The 23934-nt window shown below is 48.8% G+C and overlaps 1 protein-coding gene across 5 annotated transcripts in view; it reads left to right on the top strand.

Moving 5' to 3' along the window:
• The window catches only part of map4k3a (mitogen-activated protein kinase kinase kinase kinase 3a), a 64586-nt gene that overhangs the window by 27529 nt on the left and 13123 nt on the right, over nt 1-23934 (top strand). For 2 of the 5 annotated variants that reach the window (XM_048987405.1, XM_048987404.1), the window contains exons 3-17: nt 7033-7123; nt 7400-7464; nt 8137-8192; nt 8529-8576; nt 8912-8954; nt 9498-9570; nt 11512-11643; nt 11737-11799; nt 12062-12143; nt 12289-12405; nt 13193-13271; nt 13935-13993; nt 14202-14270; nt 15389-15451; nt 21211-21269. In XM_048987405.1, coding sequence (XP_048843362.1) covers nt 7033-7123; nt 7400-7464; nt 8137-8192; nt 8529-8576; nt 8912-8954; nt 9498-9570; nt 11512-11643; nt 11737-11799; nt 12062-12143; nt 12289-12405; nt 13193-13271; nt 13935-13993; nt 14202-14270; nt 15389-15451; nt 21211-21269 — 1099 coding nt within the window. The remainder of the gene's footprint in view (nt 1-7032; nt 7124-7399; nt 7465-8136; nt 8193-8528; nt 8577-8911; nt 8955-9497; nt 9571-11511; nt 11644-11736; nt 11800-12061; nt 12144-12288; nt 12406-13192; nt 13272-13934; nt 13994-14201; nt 14271-15388; nt 15452-21210; nt 21270-23934) is intronic. The other 3 variants (XM_048987408.1, XM_048987407.1, XM_048987406.1) reach the window with 2 other exon arrangements.

Below are 23934 nucleotides of genomic sequence, written 5' to 3'. Positions count from 1 at the left end.
TAGGTGCCTACATTCATATTCCCTTCAAAAAATTACACCAATAAATGGAATTCTTGTATGCAGGACACTGGGGAGTGTTTATGTTTTAAATTAAAAATGTACTCAGAGTGCGTGTTGTTTACCATTAAATTTGTTATGCATTGGGTTTTATTTCTTCGCTAATATTTTTACACATGACCGCCATTTGCTGGCAGCTTTACCTACAGTCGTTGGTGTGCGGGATTAATTCACTGAGGATGCGTATTGGTTTTTAGCACTGAAAGTTAACGCTTACTTGCTAGTTACAGACTCATTACTTTTTCTAAATTATTTTTAAATGTGATAGTTGGCATTTTCTGTGTACAACCACAGAAAACTCTGTTAGTATGTAGATTTGAATGTTGAGATTCTGATTGCTTCCCGTCGTAATGGAAATTCGCCAGCCTACCTTGAGTTATTTTTGAAGGTTACCGGGATCAAGTGAAATCAGTTTCTTTGATCGTTGTTAAATGATGAAAAATTCAGGGAGAACTTGAGGACCAGAGCGGGCTGGCATGCAGAGGGCGGCAGAGATTGAGGAGGAGATTTGTGTGTATAAATGACTGTTTTTTGCTGGAAGTCTCATGGGTCAGGCATGAAATACACAACCACACAGAAGGTCCTCGATGTTCTCCAAAGGACTTTTACCACACGTCAGAGGTGGGAAGTTCCGGTCCAGAAAGTACAAATCCAGACCAATGTTTTGTTCCAGCTAAGCAGTTGAGTATAAAGAGTCACTGAGGTTGAAACAAAATTTTGGTCTGAATTTGTACTTTACCTGATTTTTTTTCCATCTTTGCTGCACACATTTTCATGTTGATGTTCAGGCCTTAATGCAGTTGCGACGTTTAAATACTTCTTCATGTCATAGTCCAGTCCAAGTTTGGATCAGGGGGCCTGTATGTGCAGCCCATGGTCTCATTACAGGGTTGGAATCTTGCACACCTTTCCCTGCCGTCGAGTAGCGTGGCAGGAAGGTCTTGGGCACAGCTGGACCAGCGTGAAGATAAGTCTGGGAACGTGGCTGAAGACAGGAGTGGCACAAACCGCATACAGCTTGTTGATTCAAATGCTTCAGTCTCAAACTCACACTTGAATTCTTGATCGTCATTCTATGTTCCTGGTCCTCCCTGGCACAGATGGCCGGATCGCCACTTAGCAGACAGAAGCCAGAGTCCCACCATAGGATGCCTGTGTTTACATATTCAATGCAGTTTGTTTTTCATCCGTAACTCAGGTATTTTAGTGCCCTCTATCACTTCATGATGGTACTGCAGGCTGGGTACAGATGAAGCCATCTATTTTGTTTTTGGGGATTAAGGTGGGGCACTTGGGCAGATGGCCGACGTACGCAGACCACATTCAGTCCCTGCTGCTTGGTGGCTGCAAGCCTCTTCGAGAGCCCCTAGGGGTCATCGAGTGTGCAGTGGGCTCCAGTGAACGCAGTGGCCTCTCTCACTGCCTGCTTCAGTGGATGGTTGTGTTTGAGTCGGGTCAGGGGGCATTTTGGTTACCCCCCCCCCGGAGAGACCCAGTGGTGAAGATGCAAGTCGAGCGTGATGGAGGGAGTGCAGTGTCTGTCTGGCCTCTGGCCTAGCAGACAAGGAACCGAGAGGAGCTGTGATTCTCTGAAGCACTACAGATTTCTGTCTGATGTATTCTTTAAGGTCCCTGTTTCGAGAGACACTTGAATCGCCCTGTGTTCTTCAGAGTCTTCCTCTGGCCTTGACATTTGCTGTGTGTATGTATATATTTCGTCTCCCGCTTCCATCTCATATGCAAATGAGGCTCGTTTGATCTGTATGTTAAATTATTCAGCCGGCACACTCTTGTGGGTGCAGCTGCATGCAGAGCGTGGCAGCAGCGGCGGCTCTCGAGCTGCGTCCTGGGGCGCGCACGCCAGCGCGCCATGCGACGTTGCTTAACGACCCGGGGAGCAGCCCGCTTTTAATAGGTCGGCTCTCGTGTTGCGTTTATCAGACTGGCAAATGGGGCCAATTCTGTGTCTGTTTTATAAATTAATGACTTAATTAGAGCCGACACATCGTTTTAGTTTTATTTATAAGATGAATGCATTATGATTATCAATGCTAGATGACAAAGTGTTACACTTTACACGGAATTCTACTTAATAACGACATACCGGGTTTTACCCTACTTGTAAATAAAATGTTTTTAGGTACTTATGATTACTTCAACGGTATTTATAGATGTATGATCATTGCTGGAAGTAACATTGAGCGAATGGAGAAATGTGATCATGTTATATCTGGGCTGAAAGCACAGTGTTTCCAGATTGGAGGATTAAAGTCCTCTCTTGGTATCGAGTCTGGGTCACATGTCACATTGCCAGTTGTAGTTGGGGAGGGGTTGCTTCCGACCAGCAGCAGGGAGTAGTGAACAGACCAGGGAGGTTCAGCAGGGTACCGCTGGAAAGCTGGGGGCAGACTGACAATGTTAGGCCCCGATCCTCCATAACTCTCAGTCTATGCTTCCCCTGCTCCTCAGGGCAAATGCAGTGGACCATCTCTTCACTCAGCCCTGGCTGGACTGCCTGCCCCCCGCTAACTAACACAGATAGTTCCCCCCTCCATCCACTGTAAGGTCAGGGACGAAATCCGAGTAGGATGCGGGCACATCAGGCCCAAGTCCTGGGGGCTGGCGGGGGGGGTGGGGGGGTGGCAGCCTTGTGATACTGCACTCCCCCATAGCCCTAATTAGTCATGACAAGGGGGAAATTAACTGAAAATGAGTATGTTAAACTCCTTGTGCAAATGCATTTTGTGAAGATGCTTTCTGATATATCAAGATGCCCAGGGCTATTGGCTTCCTAATGATACTGTAAGAAGCCGTATAATCATCTTGCCGTTTTCACTGCTCCTCTTAGTGACGTTGTATGGCTGCAACCTTCAGCTTTTACAGGTCTGCAAATTATTGTCATGCGAATTAAGATTTACGTTAAAAATGCTAATTGTTTTAAATGAGAGACTGCATGTAGCACCATGGCCTCGTGCCTCTGGGCTGTGGTTTCTGTTCTGGCTCCTCGTGTGTGTGTGTGTGTGTGTGTGTGTGGGTGTGTGTGTGTGTGTGTGTGTGTGTGTGTGTATGGGTAGCGGGGGGGGGGGTTCCTCTTCCAGCTCAACCTGCATGTCTGTGTGGGTTCTGTTCCGGCTCCCCTCTGCATGTGTGTGTGTGTGTGTGTGTGTGTGTGTGTGTGTGTGTGTGTGGGTTCCATTCCGACTCCCCTCTGTATGTGTGTGTGTGGGTTCCGTTCCAGCTCCCCCCTGCATGTGTGTGTGGGCTCCGTTCCGGCTCCTTCTGCGTGTGTGTGGGTTCCATTCTGGCTGCTCTTGTGTGAATGTGTGGTTTCTGTTTCAGCCCTTCTTGCATGTGGGGCTTCTTTCCTGGTTCCTCCTGCTTGTGTGTCTGGGTTCTGCGTGTTCTCCTGTCTTGTGTGGGTTTCCTCTGGGGGCTCCAGCTTCCCACTCCCCTCCAAAAATGTGCAGTTTAGGTGTACGAGTGTCTCTGATTAGCCCATAGTGTGTGAGTGTTCCCTGAGATTGACTGTCATCTCATTCAGGGTGTTTCCGCCTCATGTGAGTGTGCCCACTTGGAATCAGTACCACAGCGCCCCCTATGGATAAGCAGTTATGAAAGATGAATGGAAGAATCTTTTATTTAAAATTTACAGGCATGGGGAGGGGAGCTGGTTGGAATACTGCTTTGATATTAAAAATATTAGCTTTATTCTCCGCTTCGCCTCGGCATGGTCTTTATAGTGCCAGTCAGGTTGGATCTATGGAGTCTGGCAATGTCACATTGAGTCATTTCCCAGCAGGGTCCGCTCTCAGCGGGGGGGCTGGCACGCTCTGGGGGCAGCTGGCCAGCTGATGGTGGGAGACGACGGTCACTCGCTAATGATGCCTGAGAAAGATCACCACAGGAGCTTTATAAACGTTACTAAAATAAAGATTCTTTGTAGGAATGTAGCGGCTGTGCCTTTGAATGGTGTGAGCCGCTTGTATCTCATGGCGGGACTGAGATCCTGGCACCTTTGCTTTAATGAAAACGTGTAATCCCACCTACACTAATAGAGGACTGGATGTAATCAGTCGATTATTTACACTGTATTTTAATATCTAGAAATGCTGAGCAGTATCCTGAACAAAATAATTGGACTGCGAGAACATTAGGTTCGCCATTTTGGTTCGAGGTTATACTGAGGCTAGGCGCGTGAAATCAATTTGCCGAAATTATTATGTAAGCAATAGTAATGCTAATGCATTCAGTTATTTGTACACACAGATTTATCTACCGCCGGCTTAACAATAACAAACATCAGCAATAGTCATTAGTCATTTATAAATACTGGTGTGATATAGAGAAACAGGCCTGTTCTTAATGGGGAATTGGAGGGGCCTGTTTTTCCCAGTTCATTCAAGTGTTTCTATTAAAACATTGCATTATTTTTTTATTTTCTGGAAAGACTTTCACACCGAGCCTCCGGGACAGACCCCAGATCCCCCGTGATGCTGAAAAGGAGAAGCCGTTACAGAAAATGGATGGATGGACGTTCGTTCACACCGAGCTGCTAACGGCTTGGTTTGCGGGGAAACTCCACACGAAGGCGGCGTCTGGTTCAGAACCTGCGAAAGAAAGAGACGCACTTTGAAACACGAATATTGCGACTGTCAGATTTTCAGGGGCGCCTTGCTGCCTACCTTAAAAAGTGCTGAAATGTAACGAATTGCCTGTGGCGTGCATGACAAATGACAAGGGGGAGCCGGGAGGCAGAATTCAGTCTGTGGAACTGATGGGTAACATCAGGGTCACATATGAAGGAGTGACAGATAGTAGGGGGAGGTTCTTTGGGTCGCAAATTCAGAGTCATTTTCCCCAAGTACATGTATACACATTACTGTGAATATAATTTGTTGCCATGGAGAGTTACCCCTGCTATGGGTTAGCCCCCTGTCCTGAGTTGTTGCCTGTCTCGTGCCCGTAGCTTCCGGGATAGGCTCCGGACCCCCCCCCCCCGCGACCCTGAAGGATAAGCAGTTTGGAAGATGGATGGATGGATGGATGGAGAGTTACCCAAACTCCTACAGCACTGTACAGCAGGACACTTTACCATTTATTGACTCAGTCGGTAAAAGCAGGCTGAAGGGTACAACAGGAGAGCCCTGGGATTTCAGATGTGAGACAGGGAGATATTATGTCTCCTTATTTTTGTGACATCACTATGCATCTTAGTTTAGTAGTAATACTAGAGTATTCTGTTGTGTGTCACGGTGACTGAGGAGAGAAAAAAGTTCAAGGATAATCCAACGGAACAGAGAGAGAAACTGCAGACTCTGAATGGGCAGATCAGGGGCTGGGAAGGGGACACGCTCCCGGGTGTGTGTTGGATCCAAGTTCACCACTGAGCCATTGTACCTCTGTCGACTTAAAAGATGCAAATGCAATAATAATTCCATCATAGTTGAATTGTCCGGTACTGTGCGCAGGTGCTTGCTGGTGCTTAGAGGTGTGTGGGTCGCAGGTTCAGATGATGACTCTGCTACAGCAGAGGTGTGGTGACTAATAGTGACTAAGGGAAGGAGAGTCGTGCACATGCAGCATGAATCCTGGCAGGTAAATAGCATCAGAGCAGGTCGATATGCTTGTGTCAGCCATGCTGGCTGGGGGTGTCCTTACCTCTTTCCTGTTTATTTCATGATTGAGGACCCACCTCCACTAAATGCACACTGACACGCATTCCGGAGGACCGGCACAACATGCCACGGTCTCTATTAGTCTGCCTAGCGGCCCACTTCTTTTTGCTGGTTTATTACACTGAAGGTACTATTTAAAAAAATTGTATTTGTGTTAAGGAGACAGCTTGTCAGATCACCTCAGCGTCTAGAAATCCGCTGACTCACAGACTGCATCTCAGGCAAAATATTTATATTCGTTGCGGAGGGACTTCCTGCAAACATGCCGTTAAATCCTGTTAGATCAATTTTTGTTGTGATCATTTTAATCAGGGAGAGAAAAAATTGGTGGGGATGGGGGGGGGGGGGCGCACTAGAGTTGAATTTTTGGTTTAATGTTTCATCGTGGTGTTTCTTGGAAGCCAGTGCATGGAGAAAGATGAAAGGTAATCCATCTGCGAAGTGATGTTAATTACGGGCCTGTGATCTCAGTAGGCAGGACATGCCTTTAATGTGCAGTCGTGGAGTGGGGGTGTCTGCAGTCGTTTAAAACTCAGAACGCAGCGAACGAACTTGTGTGGCTGATGCTATTCGCCGTTAGCATCGACCCTAAAGGGGGGCGGATGGTGATAGAGCCCCATGTTAGCGGAGGGCGTCCCATTCGTCTGGAATCGCATGCAAATGCCTGCAGCCGGCTGCGTGGATATTCGCTTTGTTCTGCTCTTAGTTGCATAGCTTAACCACTGACGTGTCGTCAGAACTTGGCCCCGCGGCCGGGAACCGAGCCGAAAGCTGTAAGATGAACCTTTGCCTCAGCTGTGCCGTTTTTAGTGTCCTTGAGAATTGCAGCCTCACTAGACATGCATACCTCCCTCCTCAACCCCCCCCCCCACAAGCTCTAGATGTCCTCACTGATGAAGCACTTCCAGAGTAACTCCTGCAGCGACTTCACGAGTGCTAAACTGCTAAACCCAAGTAATGCACACTGACGTGCTGTAGCTGTTGCGGGCGTCAAGGCTTGGCTACCCTGCAATGAAAATCGTGCATCTAGACCCAGATAGCCACCAGTTAGCTTCTGCTAGTCACAAGCAAGCCTCAGTTAGCCACAGGTCGGTCTCAGCTAGCCACAGATAGCCAGAAACTAGCCAGTCACAGAAAGCAGTTTCGAGTTTGAGTGTCCTGTCCCAGGGCAGGGATGTGTGTGAGGTCTGTGTGAGCTGAGGGACATGCTGGCGAGTGACAGACACACAGGCCTTTCTCCTGCCTTCCCTCGGTATGCCGGACCTCCCTCTGTTACACCTCTGCCTCCGTTCCTCTGCAGGGGAGGACTTCGCGGTAGTGCAGCAGGAGATCATCATGATGAAGGACTGCAAGCACTCCAACATCGTGGCCTACTTCGGCAGCTATCTCAGGTGCACCCCCCTTCCCGCCCCTCAGCAGGCTGCAACCCCACCCCACAGGGTCGTGCTGGGGGGCTCAGGGGAGGCTTCTGACGCAGAAATATTTTTTGCATCCAAACACGATCAGCGTCCCATGGACAGTAAGGGGAACCAGCCGAGATGCCCGGCATGATGCGACCCAGAATGACAATTTGCACGCTACACCCCCCCCCCGCCCTGTGGGTTGTGATTCGTGAGCTATTCCGAGACATATTGATTGTAACTGAAGTTGTCTCCTTATACTTCCAGGAGAGATAAATTATGGATATGCATGGAATACTGCGGTGGAGGATCGCTACAGGATATATATCACGGTAAGACGGAGGCGTGGCCCCCGTTAGGACCCAAGCGGGCGGGCGAGGGGGCATCTGGGCGGGCGGGCGTGTGCCGGCGGGCACCCCAGGCTGTCAGGTTGGGCTTTGATCGTCTCTGGTCTCCATTTGTGTAAGTGAATGAAAAGGACACCGGAAAGGAGATATTTGGGGCCCTTTTGTTTATTGATGGGACTAAATATATTTTTAATGATGTAATAATGTAGCATAGAATTTTAACAGAATGATGTAGTTGTTGGCAGCTGGAGTCGGTGCTGGTCCTGCAGCAGACTGCCTGCATGTGGACGTACATCACATCCCGATACTGCGGTGTGCTGCTGCTGTGCTGTAATGTGAACGGCCTGGAGTGCTGTCACTTCAGGGACACATCCCCCGGCCCTCCCCCGGCCCCCCACTCCTGCTTCACCGAATTTCGGAAAAGCAGTCCTTAACAGTTTGGCATTTAAACACAGCTAGAAGCCCTGCATCAAACAGACGCTCCAGAATCCAGCCATAATTATTTCATTAACCTTTTCGACGAATTACATTCGCTGTTCCCATATTGAAGTCGCCCTGCGCTCTGCTCGTGTCACGCCTCGCAGCTGACCTGTCATCATTCCCAATCGTGGATCTGTGGGGCCGCCCGCCCTTAACCGTGTGTCCTTCCCCCTGCAGTGACGGGGCCCCTGTCCGAGTCCCAGATCGCCTACGTATCGCGGGAAACACTCCAGGTACCGCTAGTCGCCCGCCGCTCCATCAGCATCACTATCGAATCACAGCCACCGCTTAACTGGGGTGGATGGCCGTCTTTCCCTGCCCGGGGTAGCCAGGACGGGGGTGTTTAATGGCTTTTATGCGACTTTTAAAGGAGGTGTTTACCGGCTTGGGGCCTGCAGTGCAGGGGGGCGAAATCCTCTCAGCCATCCTTAACACGGCCCTCGTAGCTAACCCTGATAGCCGCTGTGTGGTTTCAAGGTTAATTATGCAGCTTTTTTCAAGGGCAGAAAATTAGGCGCTTAAGCAGTTGGAATTGAAATAGTTTGTGAATATTTATAATGTTTCTCCAGGGGCTGTTTTACCTCCACCATAAAGGAAAGATGCACAGGGATATTAAAGTAAGATTGCCGCATAGACCATGTATAATAAACCTTCAATGTCTGATTAAGTTTATTTAAGATAAATAAATAATAATAAAAAAAAAACCTGCTCCTGAACTGTAACTGTATGGTAAAATTATTGTTGCATAAAATTTGAATGCATGTTTTGGATATAGCAGTATAATTTGTATACATGCTGTATTGCTGTCTTGCATACAGGTTCGCTGATCGTGTTAAATCTTACCTAAATGCCAGCTGCAGTTTACCTTCCACATACCTGCTTTGTGTCTTTATGGTGATTTTAATTCTGCCCGTTGCGCACGTCTGACCCTGAGCTGTTCCCTTCTATGCAGGGAGCGAATATCCTGCTAACGGATAACGGCTATGTGAAGCTGGGTGAGCGAAGGGGCCCGAGGCTGCTGTTAGCCCGGCACTCGTTATCCAGCGCTAATGCGCAGAGCGTCACTCTCAGTCCTTTGGTGGATGCTGCAAACACCTCCCACCCAAGCCCGCGCCTCAGCTGACCCACTTTACACTCCCCTGCCACTGCACAGCCGCTCATAATGAGATCACATGTGCGTGTGTGTGTGTGTGTGAGATGTGTGTCAGCATTTGTGGTATCTTTGTGTGTGTGTGTCTCAGCGCTTGTGATATGTGTGTCTATCAGCATGTATGTGTCTGTTTGTTGTATTTGTGTGTGTGTGTGAGTATGTGTTTGCCCATGTGTGTGTGAGAGAGAATCATACACACCGTACTAGTTTGTACAAACACCCTGCCAGTGATTAGCCTTAATATGCATATACTTCACATGCAGCTAGATTGGCCTTCAACAGAATCGATCCTCGGTTTCCGTCACTATTATTATGATGATATTTCCCCTGCACATCTCCATGCATGTGTGGGCTGCAGCTTTACCACACTCCTCTTCCTCTTTTTCAGCCGACTTCGGCGTCTCTGCGCAAATCACAGCCACACTGGCCAAAAGGAAGTCTTTCATCGGGACTCCATACTGGTGAGTACAGAATGATGGCCTCTCCGTGTCCATGAGCCTCATCTCCCTTATGCGGTGATGGTCTCTCCGTGTCCATGAGCCTCATCTCCCTTATGCGGTGATGGCCTCTCCGTGTCCATGAGCCTCATCTCCCTTATGCGGTGATGGCCTCTCCGTGTCCATGAGCCTCATCTCCCTTATGCGGTGATGGCCTCTCGGTGTCCATGAGCCTCATCTCCCTTATGCGGTGATGGCCTCTCGGTGTCCATGAGCCTCATCTCCCTTATGCGGTGATGGTCTCTCCGTGTCCATGAGCCTCATCTCCCTTATGCGGTGATGGTCTCTCCGTGTCCATGAGCCTCATCTCCCTTATGCGGTGATGGCCTCTCCGTGTCCATGAGCCTCATCTCCCTTATGCGGTGATGGCCTCTCCGTGTCCATGAGCCTCATCTCCCTTATGCGGTGATGGCCTCTCGGTGTCCATGAGCCTCATCTCCCTTATGCGGTGATGGCCTCTCGGTGTCCATGAGCCTCATCTCCCTTATGCGGTGATGGTCTCTCCGTGTCCATGAGCCTCATCTCCCTTATGCGGTGATGGTCTCTCCGTGTCCATGAGCCTCATCTCCCTTATGCGGTGATGGCCTCTCCGTGTCCATGAGCCTCATCTCCCTTATGCGGTGATGGTCTCTCCGTGTCCATGAGCCTCATCTCCCTTATGCGGTGATGGCCTCTCCGTGTCCATGAGCCTCATCTCCCTTATGCGGTGATGGCCTCTCGGTGTCCATGAGCCTCATCTCCCTTATGCGGTGATGGTCTCTCCGTGTCCATGAGCCTCATCTCCCTTATGCGGTGATGGTCTCTCCGTGTCCATGAGCCTCATCTCCCTTATGCGGTGATGGCCTCTCCGTGTCCATGAGCCTCATCTCCCTTATGCGGTGATGGCCTCTCCGTGTCCATGAGCCTCATCTCCCTTATGCGGTGATGGCCTCTCCGTGTCCATGAGCCTCATCTCCCTTATGCGGTGATGGCCTCTCGGTGTCCATGAGCCTCATCTCCCTTATGCGGTGATGGCCTCTCCGTGTCCATGAGCCTCATCTCCCTTATGCGGTGATGGCCTCTCGGTGTCCATGAGCCTCATCTCCCTTATGCGGTGATGGCCTCTCCGTGTCCATGAGCCTCATCTCCCTTATGCGGTGATGGCCTCTCCGTGTCCATGAGCCTCATCTCCCTTATGCGGTGATGGTCTCTCCGTGTCCATGAGCCTCATCTCCCTTATGCGGTGATGGCCTCTCCGTGTCCATGAGCCTCATCTCCCTTATGCGGTGATGGTCTCTCTGTGTCCATGAGCCTCATCTCCCTTATGCGGTGATGGTCTCTCTGTGTCCATGAGCCTCATCTCCCTTATGCGGTGATGGCCTCTCGGTGTCCATGAGCCTCATCTCCCTTATGCGGTGATGGCCTCTCGGTGTCCATGAGCCTCATCTCCCTTATGCGGTGATGGCCTCTCCGTGTCCATGAGCCTCATCTCCCTTATGCGGTGATGGCCTCTCGGTGTCCATGAGCCTCATCTCCCTTATGCGGTGATGGCCTCTCCGTGTCCATGAGCCTCATCTCCCTTATGCGGTGATGGTCTCTCTGTGTCCATGAGCCTCATCTCCCTTATGCGGTGATGGCCTCTCCGTGTCCATGAGCCTCATCTCCCTTATGCGGTGATGGCCTCTCGGTGTACATGAGCCTCATCTCCCTTATGCGGTGATGGCCTCTCCGTGTCCATGAGCCTCATCTCCCTTATGCGGTGATGGCCTCTCCGTGTCCATGAGCCTCATCTCCCTTACGCGATGATGACCTCTTGGTGACCCCGGTGAAAGGGGAAGGTATCATATTCATATTAAAGGTCGTCTGCGAGTCTCTGCAGTAATGTGAGACCTCTCCCCACCCCCCCCCCCCCCCCACCCACCCTAGGATGGCCCCCGAAGTGGCCGCTGTGGAGCGAAAAGGGGGCTACAACCACCTGTGTGACATCTGGGCAGTGGGCATCACAGGCATCGAGCTGGCAGAGCTGCAGCCACCCATGTTTGACCTGCATCCTATGAGGTCAGTTCGTGAGCGATGGATGGATGGATGGATGGATGGATGGATGGGTGGGATGGGATGGGGCATTCATCCTGACCTTTGATGTCCCCCCAGGGCCCTGTTCTTGATGACCAAAAGTAATTTCCAGCCGCCAAAATTGAAAGATAAAGTGAAGTGGTAAGATGGACACTTCATTGCATTTCTTATTAAATTATACCGCAGCTGTCACTCATGTGCATAAAGTCATTATATGTTTATTTTCTGGCATTTATGGAATTGTATTTGAAGAGACATTGTGATATTAATTGACTGAGCAAATGAATAGTCCGTCTCCGTCTGTTTGCGGTGGAGTAGTGCCCTAGCAGGTCCTAGGTACATTGGTGTTAAAAGTGAAATCTATGTGGGCGCCATGGCAACAATCTCCCTGCTTGTGTCCAAGGACCAACAACTTCCACCACTTCATCAAGATGGCGCTGACAAAGAACCCGAAGAAGCGGCCGACGGCCGAGAAGCTCCTGCAGGTGCGTGACTGACTGGGCTGCCCTGATCCTGAGGTTATGCTGGCCAGCTCCATGTAGTGATTCTGCCCCTTCCTGACCCTTGTCCATTTTTGACTCCACCCCCTCTTGACCCCACGCCTTCCTGACTCCCCTTTCTGTGCTCCAGCACCCTTTTGTCACTCAGCCCCTGAGTCGGACGCTAGCCATCGAGCTGCTGGACAAGGCCAGCAACCCTGACAGCAGCTTGTACCCCGACTTTGATGACGACGACCCCGAGCCTGAGGTACTGTGGGGTGGGGCAGGGCTCAAGCCGCCTGCGGATTTAGACACTCCCCTGCCATCGTTTAAGCACCAGGGTCTGTTTCCCTTATCCTTCTTTACAGAAAGGTGCAGGGTGTATAGTGGCTGGACCCCATTGTCGGCAGTGTATGTGTCTGTGTGTGTATAGCTGTTGTCAGGCGTCTTTCATTCAGCAGGATATGTATCATTAGTACTTGGTGAGGGTCTCCGTAATACCTGCTCATGCCGACTGCTGTTCTGATCCGTTCTTTTCCTGTCTCACTCCTCACGTGGGCCAATGAGCATCACTCGCAGCTCCTAACTCGCCACTCGTGAAACTGTCACAAGTCATTCTATCTCACTCTTACTCATCATCACGCTCGAATATTATGTGCTTGAGGAGGTATTCAAGGCTCAGATTTAAGTTCAGGTAAACACGAGTATTAGACACTAGTCAGCCAGTGGGGGCGCTGTGCACGGCTGGCTGATGCTGCGTTTCCCCCATCCCTTTAAGGCCGCCTTCCCCAGCGACAGTAGCTAACCCTCACCCCCTCATTCCAGCTTTGGGGAGGGGGTGGTGGACATGAAACCTGATACATAAAGAAAAACAACCCCCGCAAGACTGTGTTGAAGATCCAGATATTAAGCAGTAATGACCCCCCCCTCCCCCCCACCACCATCACTGAAGTTCCTCGTACAGACTTTGGCCTCCAGCCAAAAGGGGGCGCCATGGCGAGACAGTTCGTAGCCGGCCGATACAGTGTTTGACTGGTTTGTCCTGCTGTCCGCAGCCTCTGGAACCCGTGCCGCCTCGGATCCGCTCTACCAGCCGCAGTTCCCGGGAAGGCAAGACGCTCTCCGAGATCAACTGTGAGTTTTCCTCTCGCCTCAAGCCTTCAGCTGCCACATGGGGGCATCTTACGTGCAAATGCCTGAGGGACCATCGTTTTGACGCCTCTAGCGGGCGGCTTGTCCCCGTCCCCGTGTCCGTCTCCCCGGGACTCATATCATTCCCTGAGAAACCCGAGCACGTCCTGGCCGTTTCCATAGCGCCGATATGCTGCCCCCGATAGAAGCGTCACTCGCATCTTCCTATCTTCCTGCCAGGCTGAGTACCTGAAACCCGATGCCTTTATCACTCTCTGCGAGTGCCGCCTGTGCAGAAAAGCCCCAATCTAATTCCCGAAATGCCAGCGGCATGGTAGGTCTGCAAATTCAGCGCTTAAGTCCCTAATAGACCCCAGATTGGTGGTTATGGGCTACACAGGAGTAGAAATGGACATAGCCAATCAACTGGGAACCAGAAGGTTGCTGGTTCAAATCCTGACCTTTTTATGACCCTTTAATTGTTTTGAGGTATCATCGACAGGGGTAAAGTTCAGATGTAGGCTTCTGAATGACATCTTCTGGCCAGCTGGATAAGTGGTGCAGACTTTAAATGAATGGTATTTATACAGTGGCCCCACCCTGTGCACCCCCAGCCGCTGTTCAGTGATTTACCTCTAGAGTGATGATGTCCATTCTCACCCGCAGTTGGCAAAGTGAAGTTCGATCCTCCTCTGCGGAAAGAGACGGAACCTCATCACGAGCCGGTGAGACTGCCTGACCACATCACCGCCCCCTCGCTCACCCACCATTACACCACCGGTTCCTATCACACCTGCCTCTCACACCCTGCTCCCTCCCCGCCACACACACACACACACACACACACACACACACACATACACACACACACACACACACACATACATACACACACACAGAATGCCAGTCTGAACCGGCCCTGTCTACCCACAGCAAGGCACAGTGAGCTTTTCCCTTCCTGATGTGTCAGTGATGCCCAGTTCACCGCACTTACCTCTACTGGTAACAGCAAATTTACTCCATTTTCTAGTACTAAGTGCATTTACACCATCGTTTCTGGAAACGAATTAAAATCTAATTACATTAATCTCAAAATATAAATAAGCTAATTAATTTGAACTTTTAATTGTTATCACGTTAATTTTGCTTTCCACAATTAAGTTATTTGTCTATCTTTGGTTATCTTTGATCTTTATGGATGTTAATTATGTTAATTTTCCTCTTCAAATTTTCCACATTTAGTTACTAACTGAGCCTGATTACTGTAAAATCCTGTCTTCCTCGGACCATTGCTTCTTTTTCTGTCTCCCCCAACTCAAACCTCAGTCTGGCAGAGATGAAGCAGAGCCTTTCAAGGTTCTCGCTGTCCTGGGTCGCCCCCCCTCAGGCCTGTCTTGGCCGGCCCGCCCCTTCCTATGCCCATCCTGCACAGCCCCACCCTGTCCTGTGATGTCCCACCCCTTCCGGTTCACACCCACCCTGTCTTGTGATGTTCCGCCCCTTCTGGTGCACACCCGCCCCATCCTGTGATGTCCCGCCCCTTCCGGTTCACACCCGCCCCATCCTGTGATGTCCCGCCCCTTCTGGTGCACAACCCGCCCCATCCTGTGATGTCCTGCCCCTTCTGGTGCACACCCGCCCCATCCTGTGATGTCCCGCCCCTTCTGGTTCACACCCGCCCCATCCTGTGATGTCCCGCCCCTTCCGGTGCACACCCGCCCCATCCTGTGATGTCCCGCCCCTTCTGGTTCACACCCGCCCCATCCTGTGATGTCCCGCCCCTTCTGGTTCACACCTGTACCATCCTGTGATGTCCCGCCCCTTCTGGTGCACACCCGTCCCATCCTGTGATGTCCCACCCCTTCTGGTGCACACCCGCCTCATCCTGTGATGTCCCACCCCTTCTGGTACACAACCACCCAGTCCTGTGATGTCCCGCCCCTTCTGGTGCAGCCCTGTCCTGTGATGTCCCTCCCCTTTCTGGTGCAGCCCAGCCCCATCCTGTGTTGTCCAGCCCCTTTCTGTGACTTCCTGCCCTTTCCTTCACCGTCCCACCACTCTCTCTATGTTTCTGTGCTGGGTGTGAATAACTCGGGTTTCTTGGTCTGTCTGCTAAACAGCCCGACACTGACGATTTTTTGGACTGTGCAGAGGAAATATACTACACTGCAAGATCTAATCTGGTATTTTCGCCTTATCTCAGATACCTTCCCTTTGTTCCTAACATTCCTACAGCCATCTCTGTGCTTTATTTCCTCTCATCTTTAATCCACCTGATTTCTGCCGCCCACGTCAGAGCTGCTGTCATCACTTCTTGTGTGTGTGTGTGTGTGTGTCATTGGGGGGCGGTGCCCTCGGTCTTGTCCAAATCGCTCCCTGGTTGGTTGTCTATGAGCAGTGGTGCTTGCGGCATTGTTTTTATGCCCCATCTTCCCGCTACCTGATGGGGACGGGATTTTTCACACATGTGGAGTCCAAGAAGCACAGTCCTCATACTTGCACAGGGTCCCCAGAGGCACAGTCCTCATACACACACAGGGTCCCCAGAAACACAGTTCTCATATGCAAACGCAGGGTCCCCATAAGCGCAGTCCTCATACGCACACGCGGGGTCCCCATAAGCACAATCTTCACATGCACACACGGGGTCCCCATAAGCACAATCTTCACATGCACACACAGGGTCCCCATAAGCACAGTCCTCATACACACACGTGGGGTCCCCATAAGCACAGTCCTCATACACACACGTGGGGTCCCCATAAGCACAGTCCTCATACACACACGTGGGGTCCGCATAAGCACAGTCCTCATGCTCACACGCGGGGTCCCCATAAGCACAGTCCTCAGACGCGGGGTCCCCATAAGCAGAGTCCTCATGCTCACACGCGGGGTCCCCATAAGCACAGTCCTCAGACGCGGGGTCCCCATAAGCACAATCGTCACACGCGGGGTCCCCATAAGCACAATCGTCACACGCGGGGTCCCCATAAGCACAATCGTCACACGCGGGGTCCCCATAAGCACAATCGTCACACGCGGGGTCCCCATAAGCACAATCGTCACACGCGGGGTCCCCATAAGCACAATCGTCACACGCGGGGTCCCCATAAGCACAATCGTCACACGCGGGGTCCCCATAAGCACAATCGTCACACGCGGGGTCCCCATAAGCACAATCGTCACACGCGGGGTCCCCATAAGCACAATCGTCACACGCGGGGTCCCCATAAGCACAATCGTCACACGCGGGGTCCCCATAAGCACAGTCCTCATATGCACACGCGGGGTCCCCATAAGCACAGTCCTCATATGCACATGCAAGGTCCCCATAAGCACAGTCCTCAAACGCACACGCAGGGTCCTCAGAAGCACAGTCCTCACACACGGGGTTCCCGTAAGCACAGTCCTCACACACGGGGTTCCCGTAAGCACAGTCCTCACACACGGGGTTCCCGTAAGCACAGTCCTCACACGTGGGGTCCCCATAAGCACAGTCCTCACGTGCACATGCGGGATCCCCATAAGCACAGTCCTCACGTGCACACGCGGGGTCCCCATAAGCACAGTCCTCACGCGCACACGCGGGGTCCCCATAAGCACAGTCCTCACACGCGGGGTCCCCATAAGCACAGTCCTCACACGCACACGCGGGGTCCCCATAAGCACAGTACTCACACGCACACGCGGGGTCCCCATAAGCACAGTCCTCACACGCGGGGTCCCCATAAGCACAGTCCTCACGCGCGGGGTCCCCATAAGCACAGTCCTCACACGCACAAGTAGGGTCCCCAGAAGCATAATTCTCACACAGTGCTGGTAGACTCCACCCATAATGAAAACATTATCTGCTGGGAAACCAGCAGGGCTTTTTAAAGTGGTGCTTCAGTGACCTTGAGCTCTTTTAGGATTTAGGATGGTCAGTGAATTGAGGTATATTCATTCATCTGTCTGTCTGTCTATCTGTATCTAACGCGGTCTGCTTCAGTGAACGAATAACCATTATTACCATTGAAGGTCCAGGAAGCCATCAAGTTATATAAGTAATTTGATACCTGTATATAGCTATATTTTGCAGTGCTAATTTCAGATGTACACTTAATTAGAGCTGGTCTGTATGGTGACATCCCAAAAGAAACACTTTGTTAAAACGAAGCACAATTCAGTCAAGTGTGATAAATTTAGTTGGTACAGAGCACGGTATGCAGACGAGAGCATTGGTGGCACCGTGGAATAATAGAGGTATATCGTGCCGGAATTATGGGTAGCAAAGCATTTTGAGCAGCACCTGGCCAAGAGACTATAAGGAACTGACATGTCTGTGCTGCAGAATATAATCTCAGAAAGAGAATCAGTCAGCAGTCTGGTTCCGTTATGAGGGACGTGGTTGGTATCGATTTGCTTGATTCAGACCTCTTGTGCAGTGTGTCCAGTGTCAAACTTGGGCTTGTTTAATTAAAAAAAAGGAAGAACAAGCAACTTTGCGGTAAGAGAATAGAATATTCAGGTCACAGTGTGCCTTTGGTATTAACGGTGAGGTAGCAACAGAGGTCACATCTACAGACGAGCATCCTGCCTGTCTCATCTCCTGCCTCATACCCTGCCCTTCCTGAGAGAGAATCGAGGATCACCATGGTCCTGTGCCGATTACGGATGGATGGATGGCTGGATTATGTATACAGAGGGAAATTTCAGCATTAAGGGCCAGTCCAGTAGGGTTGTAATGTCGAGTTTGGGTTTAAGTGCAGCCAGAGACTGCAGCTTAATCAAATCAGCCTTTGTTGGTACATCCTGCGTGTGTTTAAGCCGTCTTCATTGGGAAAAGCTACTGCAGTTCCGGCTCTGTCCTGAAGGGGGTGCCCACATGTGGCTGTTTTTGAAGGAAGCCGGTCAACCTTGAATGCTCCCTGTGTCAGCAGAACGCCATGTGGGAATGATGATATGAGTGTTGCGTGTGGGAAGCTGCTTCTTCACAGCAGGATGCATCGATTATCTAGCAAACATGAAATGTGTGTTCGGAGCGGGGGGCAAGCCCTGGGTTCCACATGCTGCTGCTTCACCTGAGCCTTCAGTAAATACTGCACATCACATCATTTTAATAATATGCTTGAGACGGCAATGTCAGGTAGCAGGACCAACGTAAACACAACAAACTGAAAACAGAAATAGGGTCGTGACCCCTTTAAATTCCACCTCATACTAACCCCAAATGGAAGCCCAAACCAAAAGCAAAATGCTAAACTAATCCTCCTTATCAACACATGGGCTGAACAGTTTTTCAGTGGGAGTATGCCGCTGATTTCTTCTCTCCCCAAAATCTGCCCAGCTGACCCTATTTAAACCCTAACGGGCTGAGCTGGATTTCCTTACCTTAGGGCACGGTTATCATGTCTTCTGATTAGTCGCCATGGAAACCCGAAGGTTCAGCCAAACCCTTTGGCGTTTGTCTGCTCCCCGCTGGTTCACTGGAGACGCCATTTAAAATTTTAATGTTGCTTGGATTTTCATCCTTATTAACATCCTTCATATTTCTTTGTTCACAACAATAACAGTCAAACTGTAACTTACATCCTGCTGCATCACATAAGCCTCTAACTTCATTATAAACTTGCATTTAGTTGATGCTTTGTGTTCAAGGTGACGTCCGAGAGCGAGGCTTGGGGTCGGAGTGTATAGTTTGCAGATTTCCCTGCCGAAACTCATCTTAATCAGCTAATCGCCTGGTTTAGTAGGTGTATCTGAGCAGGGAAATCTGTAGAATGTGTTGGATTCTGGCCCTACAGGACGGAATTGATCAACCCTGGTGCAGGGTCAGCCAGCATGGATGGCCCCTGGAACGTTCAAGGTTATGCACCTTGTTCAGCAGCCTGATGGTGATGTGACTGCCTGTCGTAGGATTCGAATCTACAACCTTCCGGATATGGGCACAGATTGCTAACTACCAAGTTGTACAGCGCATCCTAGATTACATGAGGCTTTTTATGCCCACTCCAGCTTTTTCCTTCATTGGATTTTGTCACAGACAGTGCAGTTGATGCTGAGGGTGTTGCATCAGGCACTCAGCACCCATGCAGCCCTGTGGCAGTGAGGTCTTGGAACGTGCTGGAAGAGTCGTGACTCTGGCCGCATAAATCAACGCGGACTGACAGATTCCCTCCTTTCAAGCTCAAAATCTGACCTGATTTCAAAATTCCAAAGAGCCGTAGCTATAATGCGTCCTTACTAATGATTCCTGCGATATCGCATAAATACTGCATGCAGGCATCAAGGCCGTAGTAGCAAATGCGATGGAGGAAAACCGCAAGATCTGCAGCTTTTTGCTGCATCCCGGCAATCAATCAATTAGTTAAAGCGATTATTTGGATAGAAGATAACATCAGCTGCCGTGCTGCAGGTGTAAATGATTCACTAGCAGACCTATTTTCAGGCAGCGCTTAAACATGAGGGTATTTAAACGTTTTCCTGTTTTTTTTAATATTCAGTACTGGGGTCTGATGCACCCTTGCCAAGTGGGATTGCGAGGTGGGAACATTCAGTCCCGTCCTTGTTTGCCTCATCAGTCCCAAAAAGGCAGAGTGACAGCCTGGGAATGGCATCTTGCCTGTGTCTTGTACAAGGGATACTTTCCACATATGCTAACGCAGCAAGTCTCACAGTAACTATGTTTAAAACCCCTGCTTTGTTTTTTTGTTTTTTGTTTTTTTTTTGCTTTTTCCTGTTTTTTTTTTTTTTTTAAATCATTTTTTAGGAAACAGTGCCGCCCCTCCCCCTTGCATAGCTTTATTTGAGTTTTTCTTCCTTTTATAACCGGCTCTGTCATTTTTGGTAACCTTGGAGAGAATGTTAATAGAGTGCCATTAATAAACGAACTAACAAGCAAAATGCAAAATGAACGTAGGGGCTTTTAGGCATCTGGCCTTTTAATCTGCTGTACATCAAGCTGATTTTTGAGCAATGATAATGAACAGGATCCAATTAGGAAGGAAATATTTATGGACCATCTTTTGAGTGTAATATTCTCTGTATACTTCAATGGTAACAATGAGCTTTTGCTGTATGGGGGTTACTGTGCTCTCTAGCTACCTTTACAGTGATGCGTTTTGGTTAACAGTAACTCTACCGCAAAGCCACATTAATTGTTACCGAGATGGTACCGAGATCGGATATTTTAGCTGCAGGTAGCTATATGCCATGACTGGTGATCATATGGTATGTTATCTGTAATTCTTTTGCATTGTAAAGCATCCATGAGTGTAAGAATGGCACTATATAAATAAAACTTAATAATAATTATAATAATTATAATAATAATAATATTATTATTATTATTATTATTATTATTATTATTATTATTAATGGTGTAGCAATAGATGCTCTGTGTCCCGTATGCATGACACACCTCTCTCATAAGCTACAGCTGTTTCCAGCCCTCGTGGACGACTTGGAGTTGTCTGAAGCGATCTAGCGGTTCTGTATCGCCCGAGTGGGCTTGACCTTTGACGGTGTTTGTGGTGGTTAATGTCACTTTGTTTATGCAAATACATGCGTGTTGTGTTTTCTACTAACAAGCCTTTATTTGTTTTGTTTTTTTTTTCTTTGTTTGTTTTTTGCTTTAATTTGCTGTAGCGGTTAATTTTGCCATTGTTAATCAACCTCTTAATCACCCTGTCTGTGAATTAATCGCCCCGTTAAATGTTTTCGCAGTAATTACTGGTGTTTGTTTATTTAAAAGCGAACCTGCATGATGTAGCTATTCGTGGCAGTGCTACACGCTAGCGCATCAGGAGCGCCCCCCCCCCCCCCCCCCCCCACAGCCACGCACCCACCTGATGCATGAGCAGCGGCGTATCGCAGCCATGATGCAGTGGATGCTGTCCTCTTCCTGGCACTGTTTACTGTCAGACTGCTTTCCGAAGCTGATTTATTTCTTATCTTTCCCTAGGATCTTCAGCTGGAATTCCCACACGGATCACCGGAAAACTCGTTTTTGGGAGGGAATAAGTAAGTGGAAATTCCTGGCCCTGTGGCTGCGACTTTGTGTCTGGACCCGTCTGTGAGCGAGTGTCTGCATGACGACGTCAAAGCCACCGCCTCGAGGCAGCTTGGGGGCCCGTTGGGGGACGGGCCCTCTGGCCGAATCGCTAAGCTCTTCGTCTCTCTCCATCTGCTGGATGAAAGCACTGAGATGTGAGAGGGAGGATCTGAGCTGTTAGAGCAGTACCGATCAGCCGGCTTATCGATGACGATTTCAACCCAGATTTTTCTCAGGAAATATATTTCTAATGGGGCTATTCACGTGAAATTTACACCAGATGTTGGTAACAACCCAAGTAATCCACTCATATAAAGAAACCAAAACAAGTTCATAACTTAAGGTCGCTTTTCCACCGCACATGGTACGGTAATTTCGGTACTTTCGGTTTTCCATTGACTTCCGGGCGAGTACCAGTACCGAAAGTGCTAAACCAGCTGGGGTACTTCTTTGGTACCTCAGTATTTTGAGGTGAGACTGCAGCACCATTTCTCCTCCAAACATGATGTTTCCTATGACATCCAAAGAGTTCAATTTTGGTCTCATCTGACCAGACTATATTCTCCTAGTATTTCATGTGCAGCAAACTTTAAACGAGCCTCAACGTGCCTTTTCTTCAGCAGAGTCTTGCACGGTGAGTGTGTATACAGGCCATGGCAATTGACTGCAATATTTATTGCTTTCTTTTAAGCAACTGTACCTGCTCATTCTAGATCTTTCTGAAGCTCTCCACAAGTGGTCCTTTGCTCTTGGACAACTCTTCTGATTACTCTTTGACTCAATTACGGCCCCAACGGTGCTCACTGGAACAATCAGAAGTTCAGAAATATGTCTGTAACCAATGCCGTCAGTATGTTTTGCGACAATCAGGTTGCGAAGGTCTTGAATGAGCTATTTTTGCTTTTTCCTGTCATGAGATGCTTCTTGTGTGACACCTTGGTAATGAGAAACCTTTTTATAGGCCATCAATTTGGACTAAGCCAGCTGATATTAATTTGCACTGAAAGGGGGTAGGATTGCTTTCTAAATGCTTTTTGCACCTCCCTTTCTTCCTGTGTTCGATGCTTATTCCCTGTGTCATTTCACTTCCTTACACATAACTTAATTCATGGACTTATTTGTTTGATTTCTTTATATGTGTGGATTACTAAGGTTGTTACCGACATCTGGTGTAAATTTCATGTCAATAGCCCCATTAGAAGTATATTTACTGAGAAAAATGTTGATGCGTTCAATACTTATTTTCCCTGCTGTACAATACAAGCAGTTAGCGGTGAATCCAACCTAAATCAAAGCATCAGAAAGTCCTGAAGTCCTTAGTAAGTGTGTAACAAGGCATGGTGTTCAGCTTTGGCATTTTAACTTCGTAACAGCATTCTGACACAAAGCACTGGGATTCCTTTGATTTCTGTAATGCCCTTTATTAATTTAGGGACTCTATTATATCAGCCATAGTCGAAATTTCAGTATTTACAAGACAGGTTTAGAAATGATCTCTCTTGCTCATTTTTTTCCCCACTAATCTGAAAAATGCCCCAATAAATTAAAAAGTCAGCCCAGTCACTAATTAGGATTTGCAGCACACACACAGCGAGCATTTTGATAAATCGCCTGTTGTTTTAATTGAATATCTAATTCAGCGGCGGTCGGGTGCAAACTGTGTACTCTAATGTCCTCAGAAAGGGGTTTGCTTTGCGCTCGTTAGGCAGGAACATGAATATTAATATATATGGTGAATAAAAAAAAAAAACTTTGCTTTAGCTTATGTTTCTACTGTATATTGGTATATTGGTTTTGCCAAAGTACTGTGTTTTGGAGTTGTTTTAAATAGTCTGTTTCCACACCTTAATTTATTATTAAACACAAAACCACTATCGCAATCACCAAATGAATTCTTATAAAATATGAACGTAAACTAACACAAAACAGATTTTCAAGATTTTCTTGTTTTTGTAAATTCTACAGAAAAAATATACGAACTGGCAACATTGTCCAGAGCATGAAAAATGTAAATGTCACACTGCATGACATGACTCTCCACTGTGAGTGAGTGAGTGCGTGTGTCTGTGCTTGAGAGAGAGAGTTTTCCAGTTTTATCCAGCAGTCAAATGTAAGGCTTGGTGAATTGGTAGCATCATATTGTCTGTGTGTGTCTCTGTTTGTGCTCTGATGGCCTGACATCCAGGGAGCCCCCTGCCTAGTGCCCTGTGCATCCTGTGATATGTTTTTATGACCCTGTACTGGATAATCAGTCAGAGAGTGGATGGATGGGTCTTATATATTATTATACCACTTAATCCATCAAAAAACATAAACTGCCCCATCCATCTGGTGAGGCCTTTTCTTGAACCTGGGACTCCCTAATAAAACCAGACAGCAGAACCCCCCCCCCCACCATGAATTAATGGGGATGGAGCTTTAATACTTGAAATACTTTGTTTTTCCCTTTGAGTATTCTTGGCTCTGACTGGTGGAGTTGCTTATAATGACACCATCTCATTAATTTGCCGAACGTCTTTACAGACCCCTGGCGCTGTTCTGACCTTTCTGCTTTAGAGAGTTTCTGCTACATCGAGGCGTGAGACTGAGATAATCGTGTTGTAGCACTGGGTTGAAGGTTCACCGCACTCAGAG

This window comes from Brienomyrus brachyistius, chromosome 20, assembly GCF_023856365.1.
Source record: "Brienomyrus brachyistius isolate T26 chromosome 20, BBRACH_0.4, whole genome shotgun sequence".
Lineage (NCBI taxonomy): Eukaryota > Metazoa > Chordata > Actinopteri > Osteoglossiformes > Mormyridae > Brienomyrus > Brienomyrus brachyistius.
This window is presented reverse-complemented; position numbering and strand designations above follow the sequence as displayed.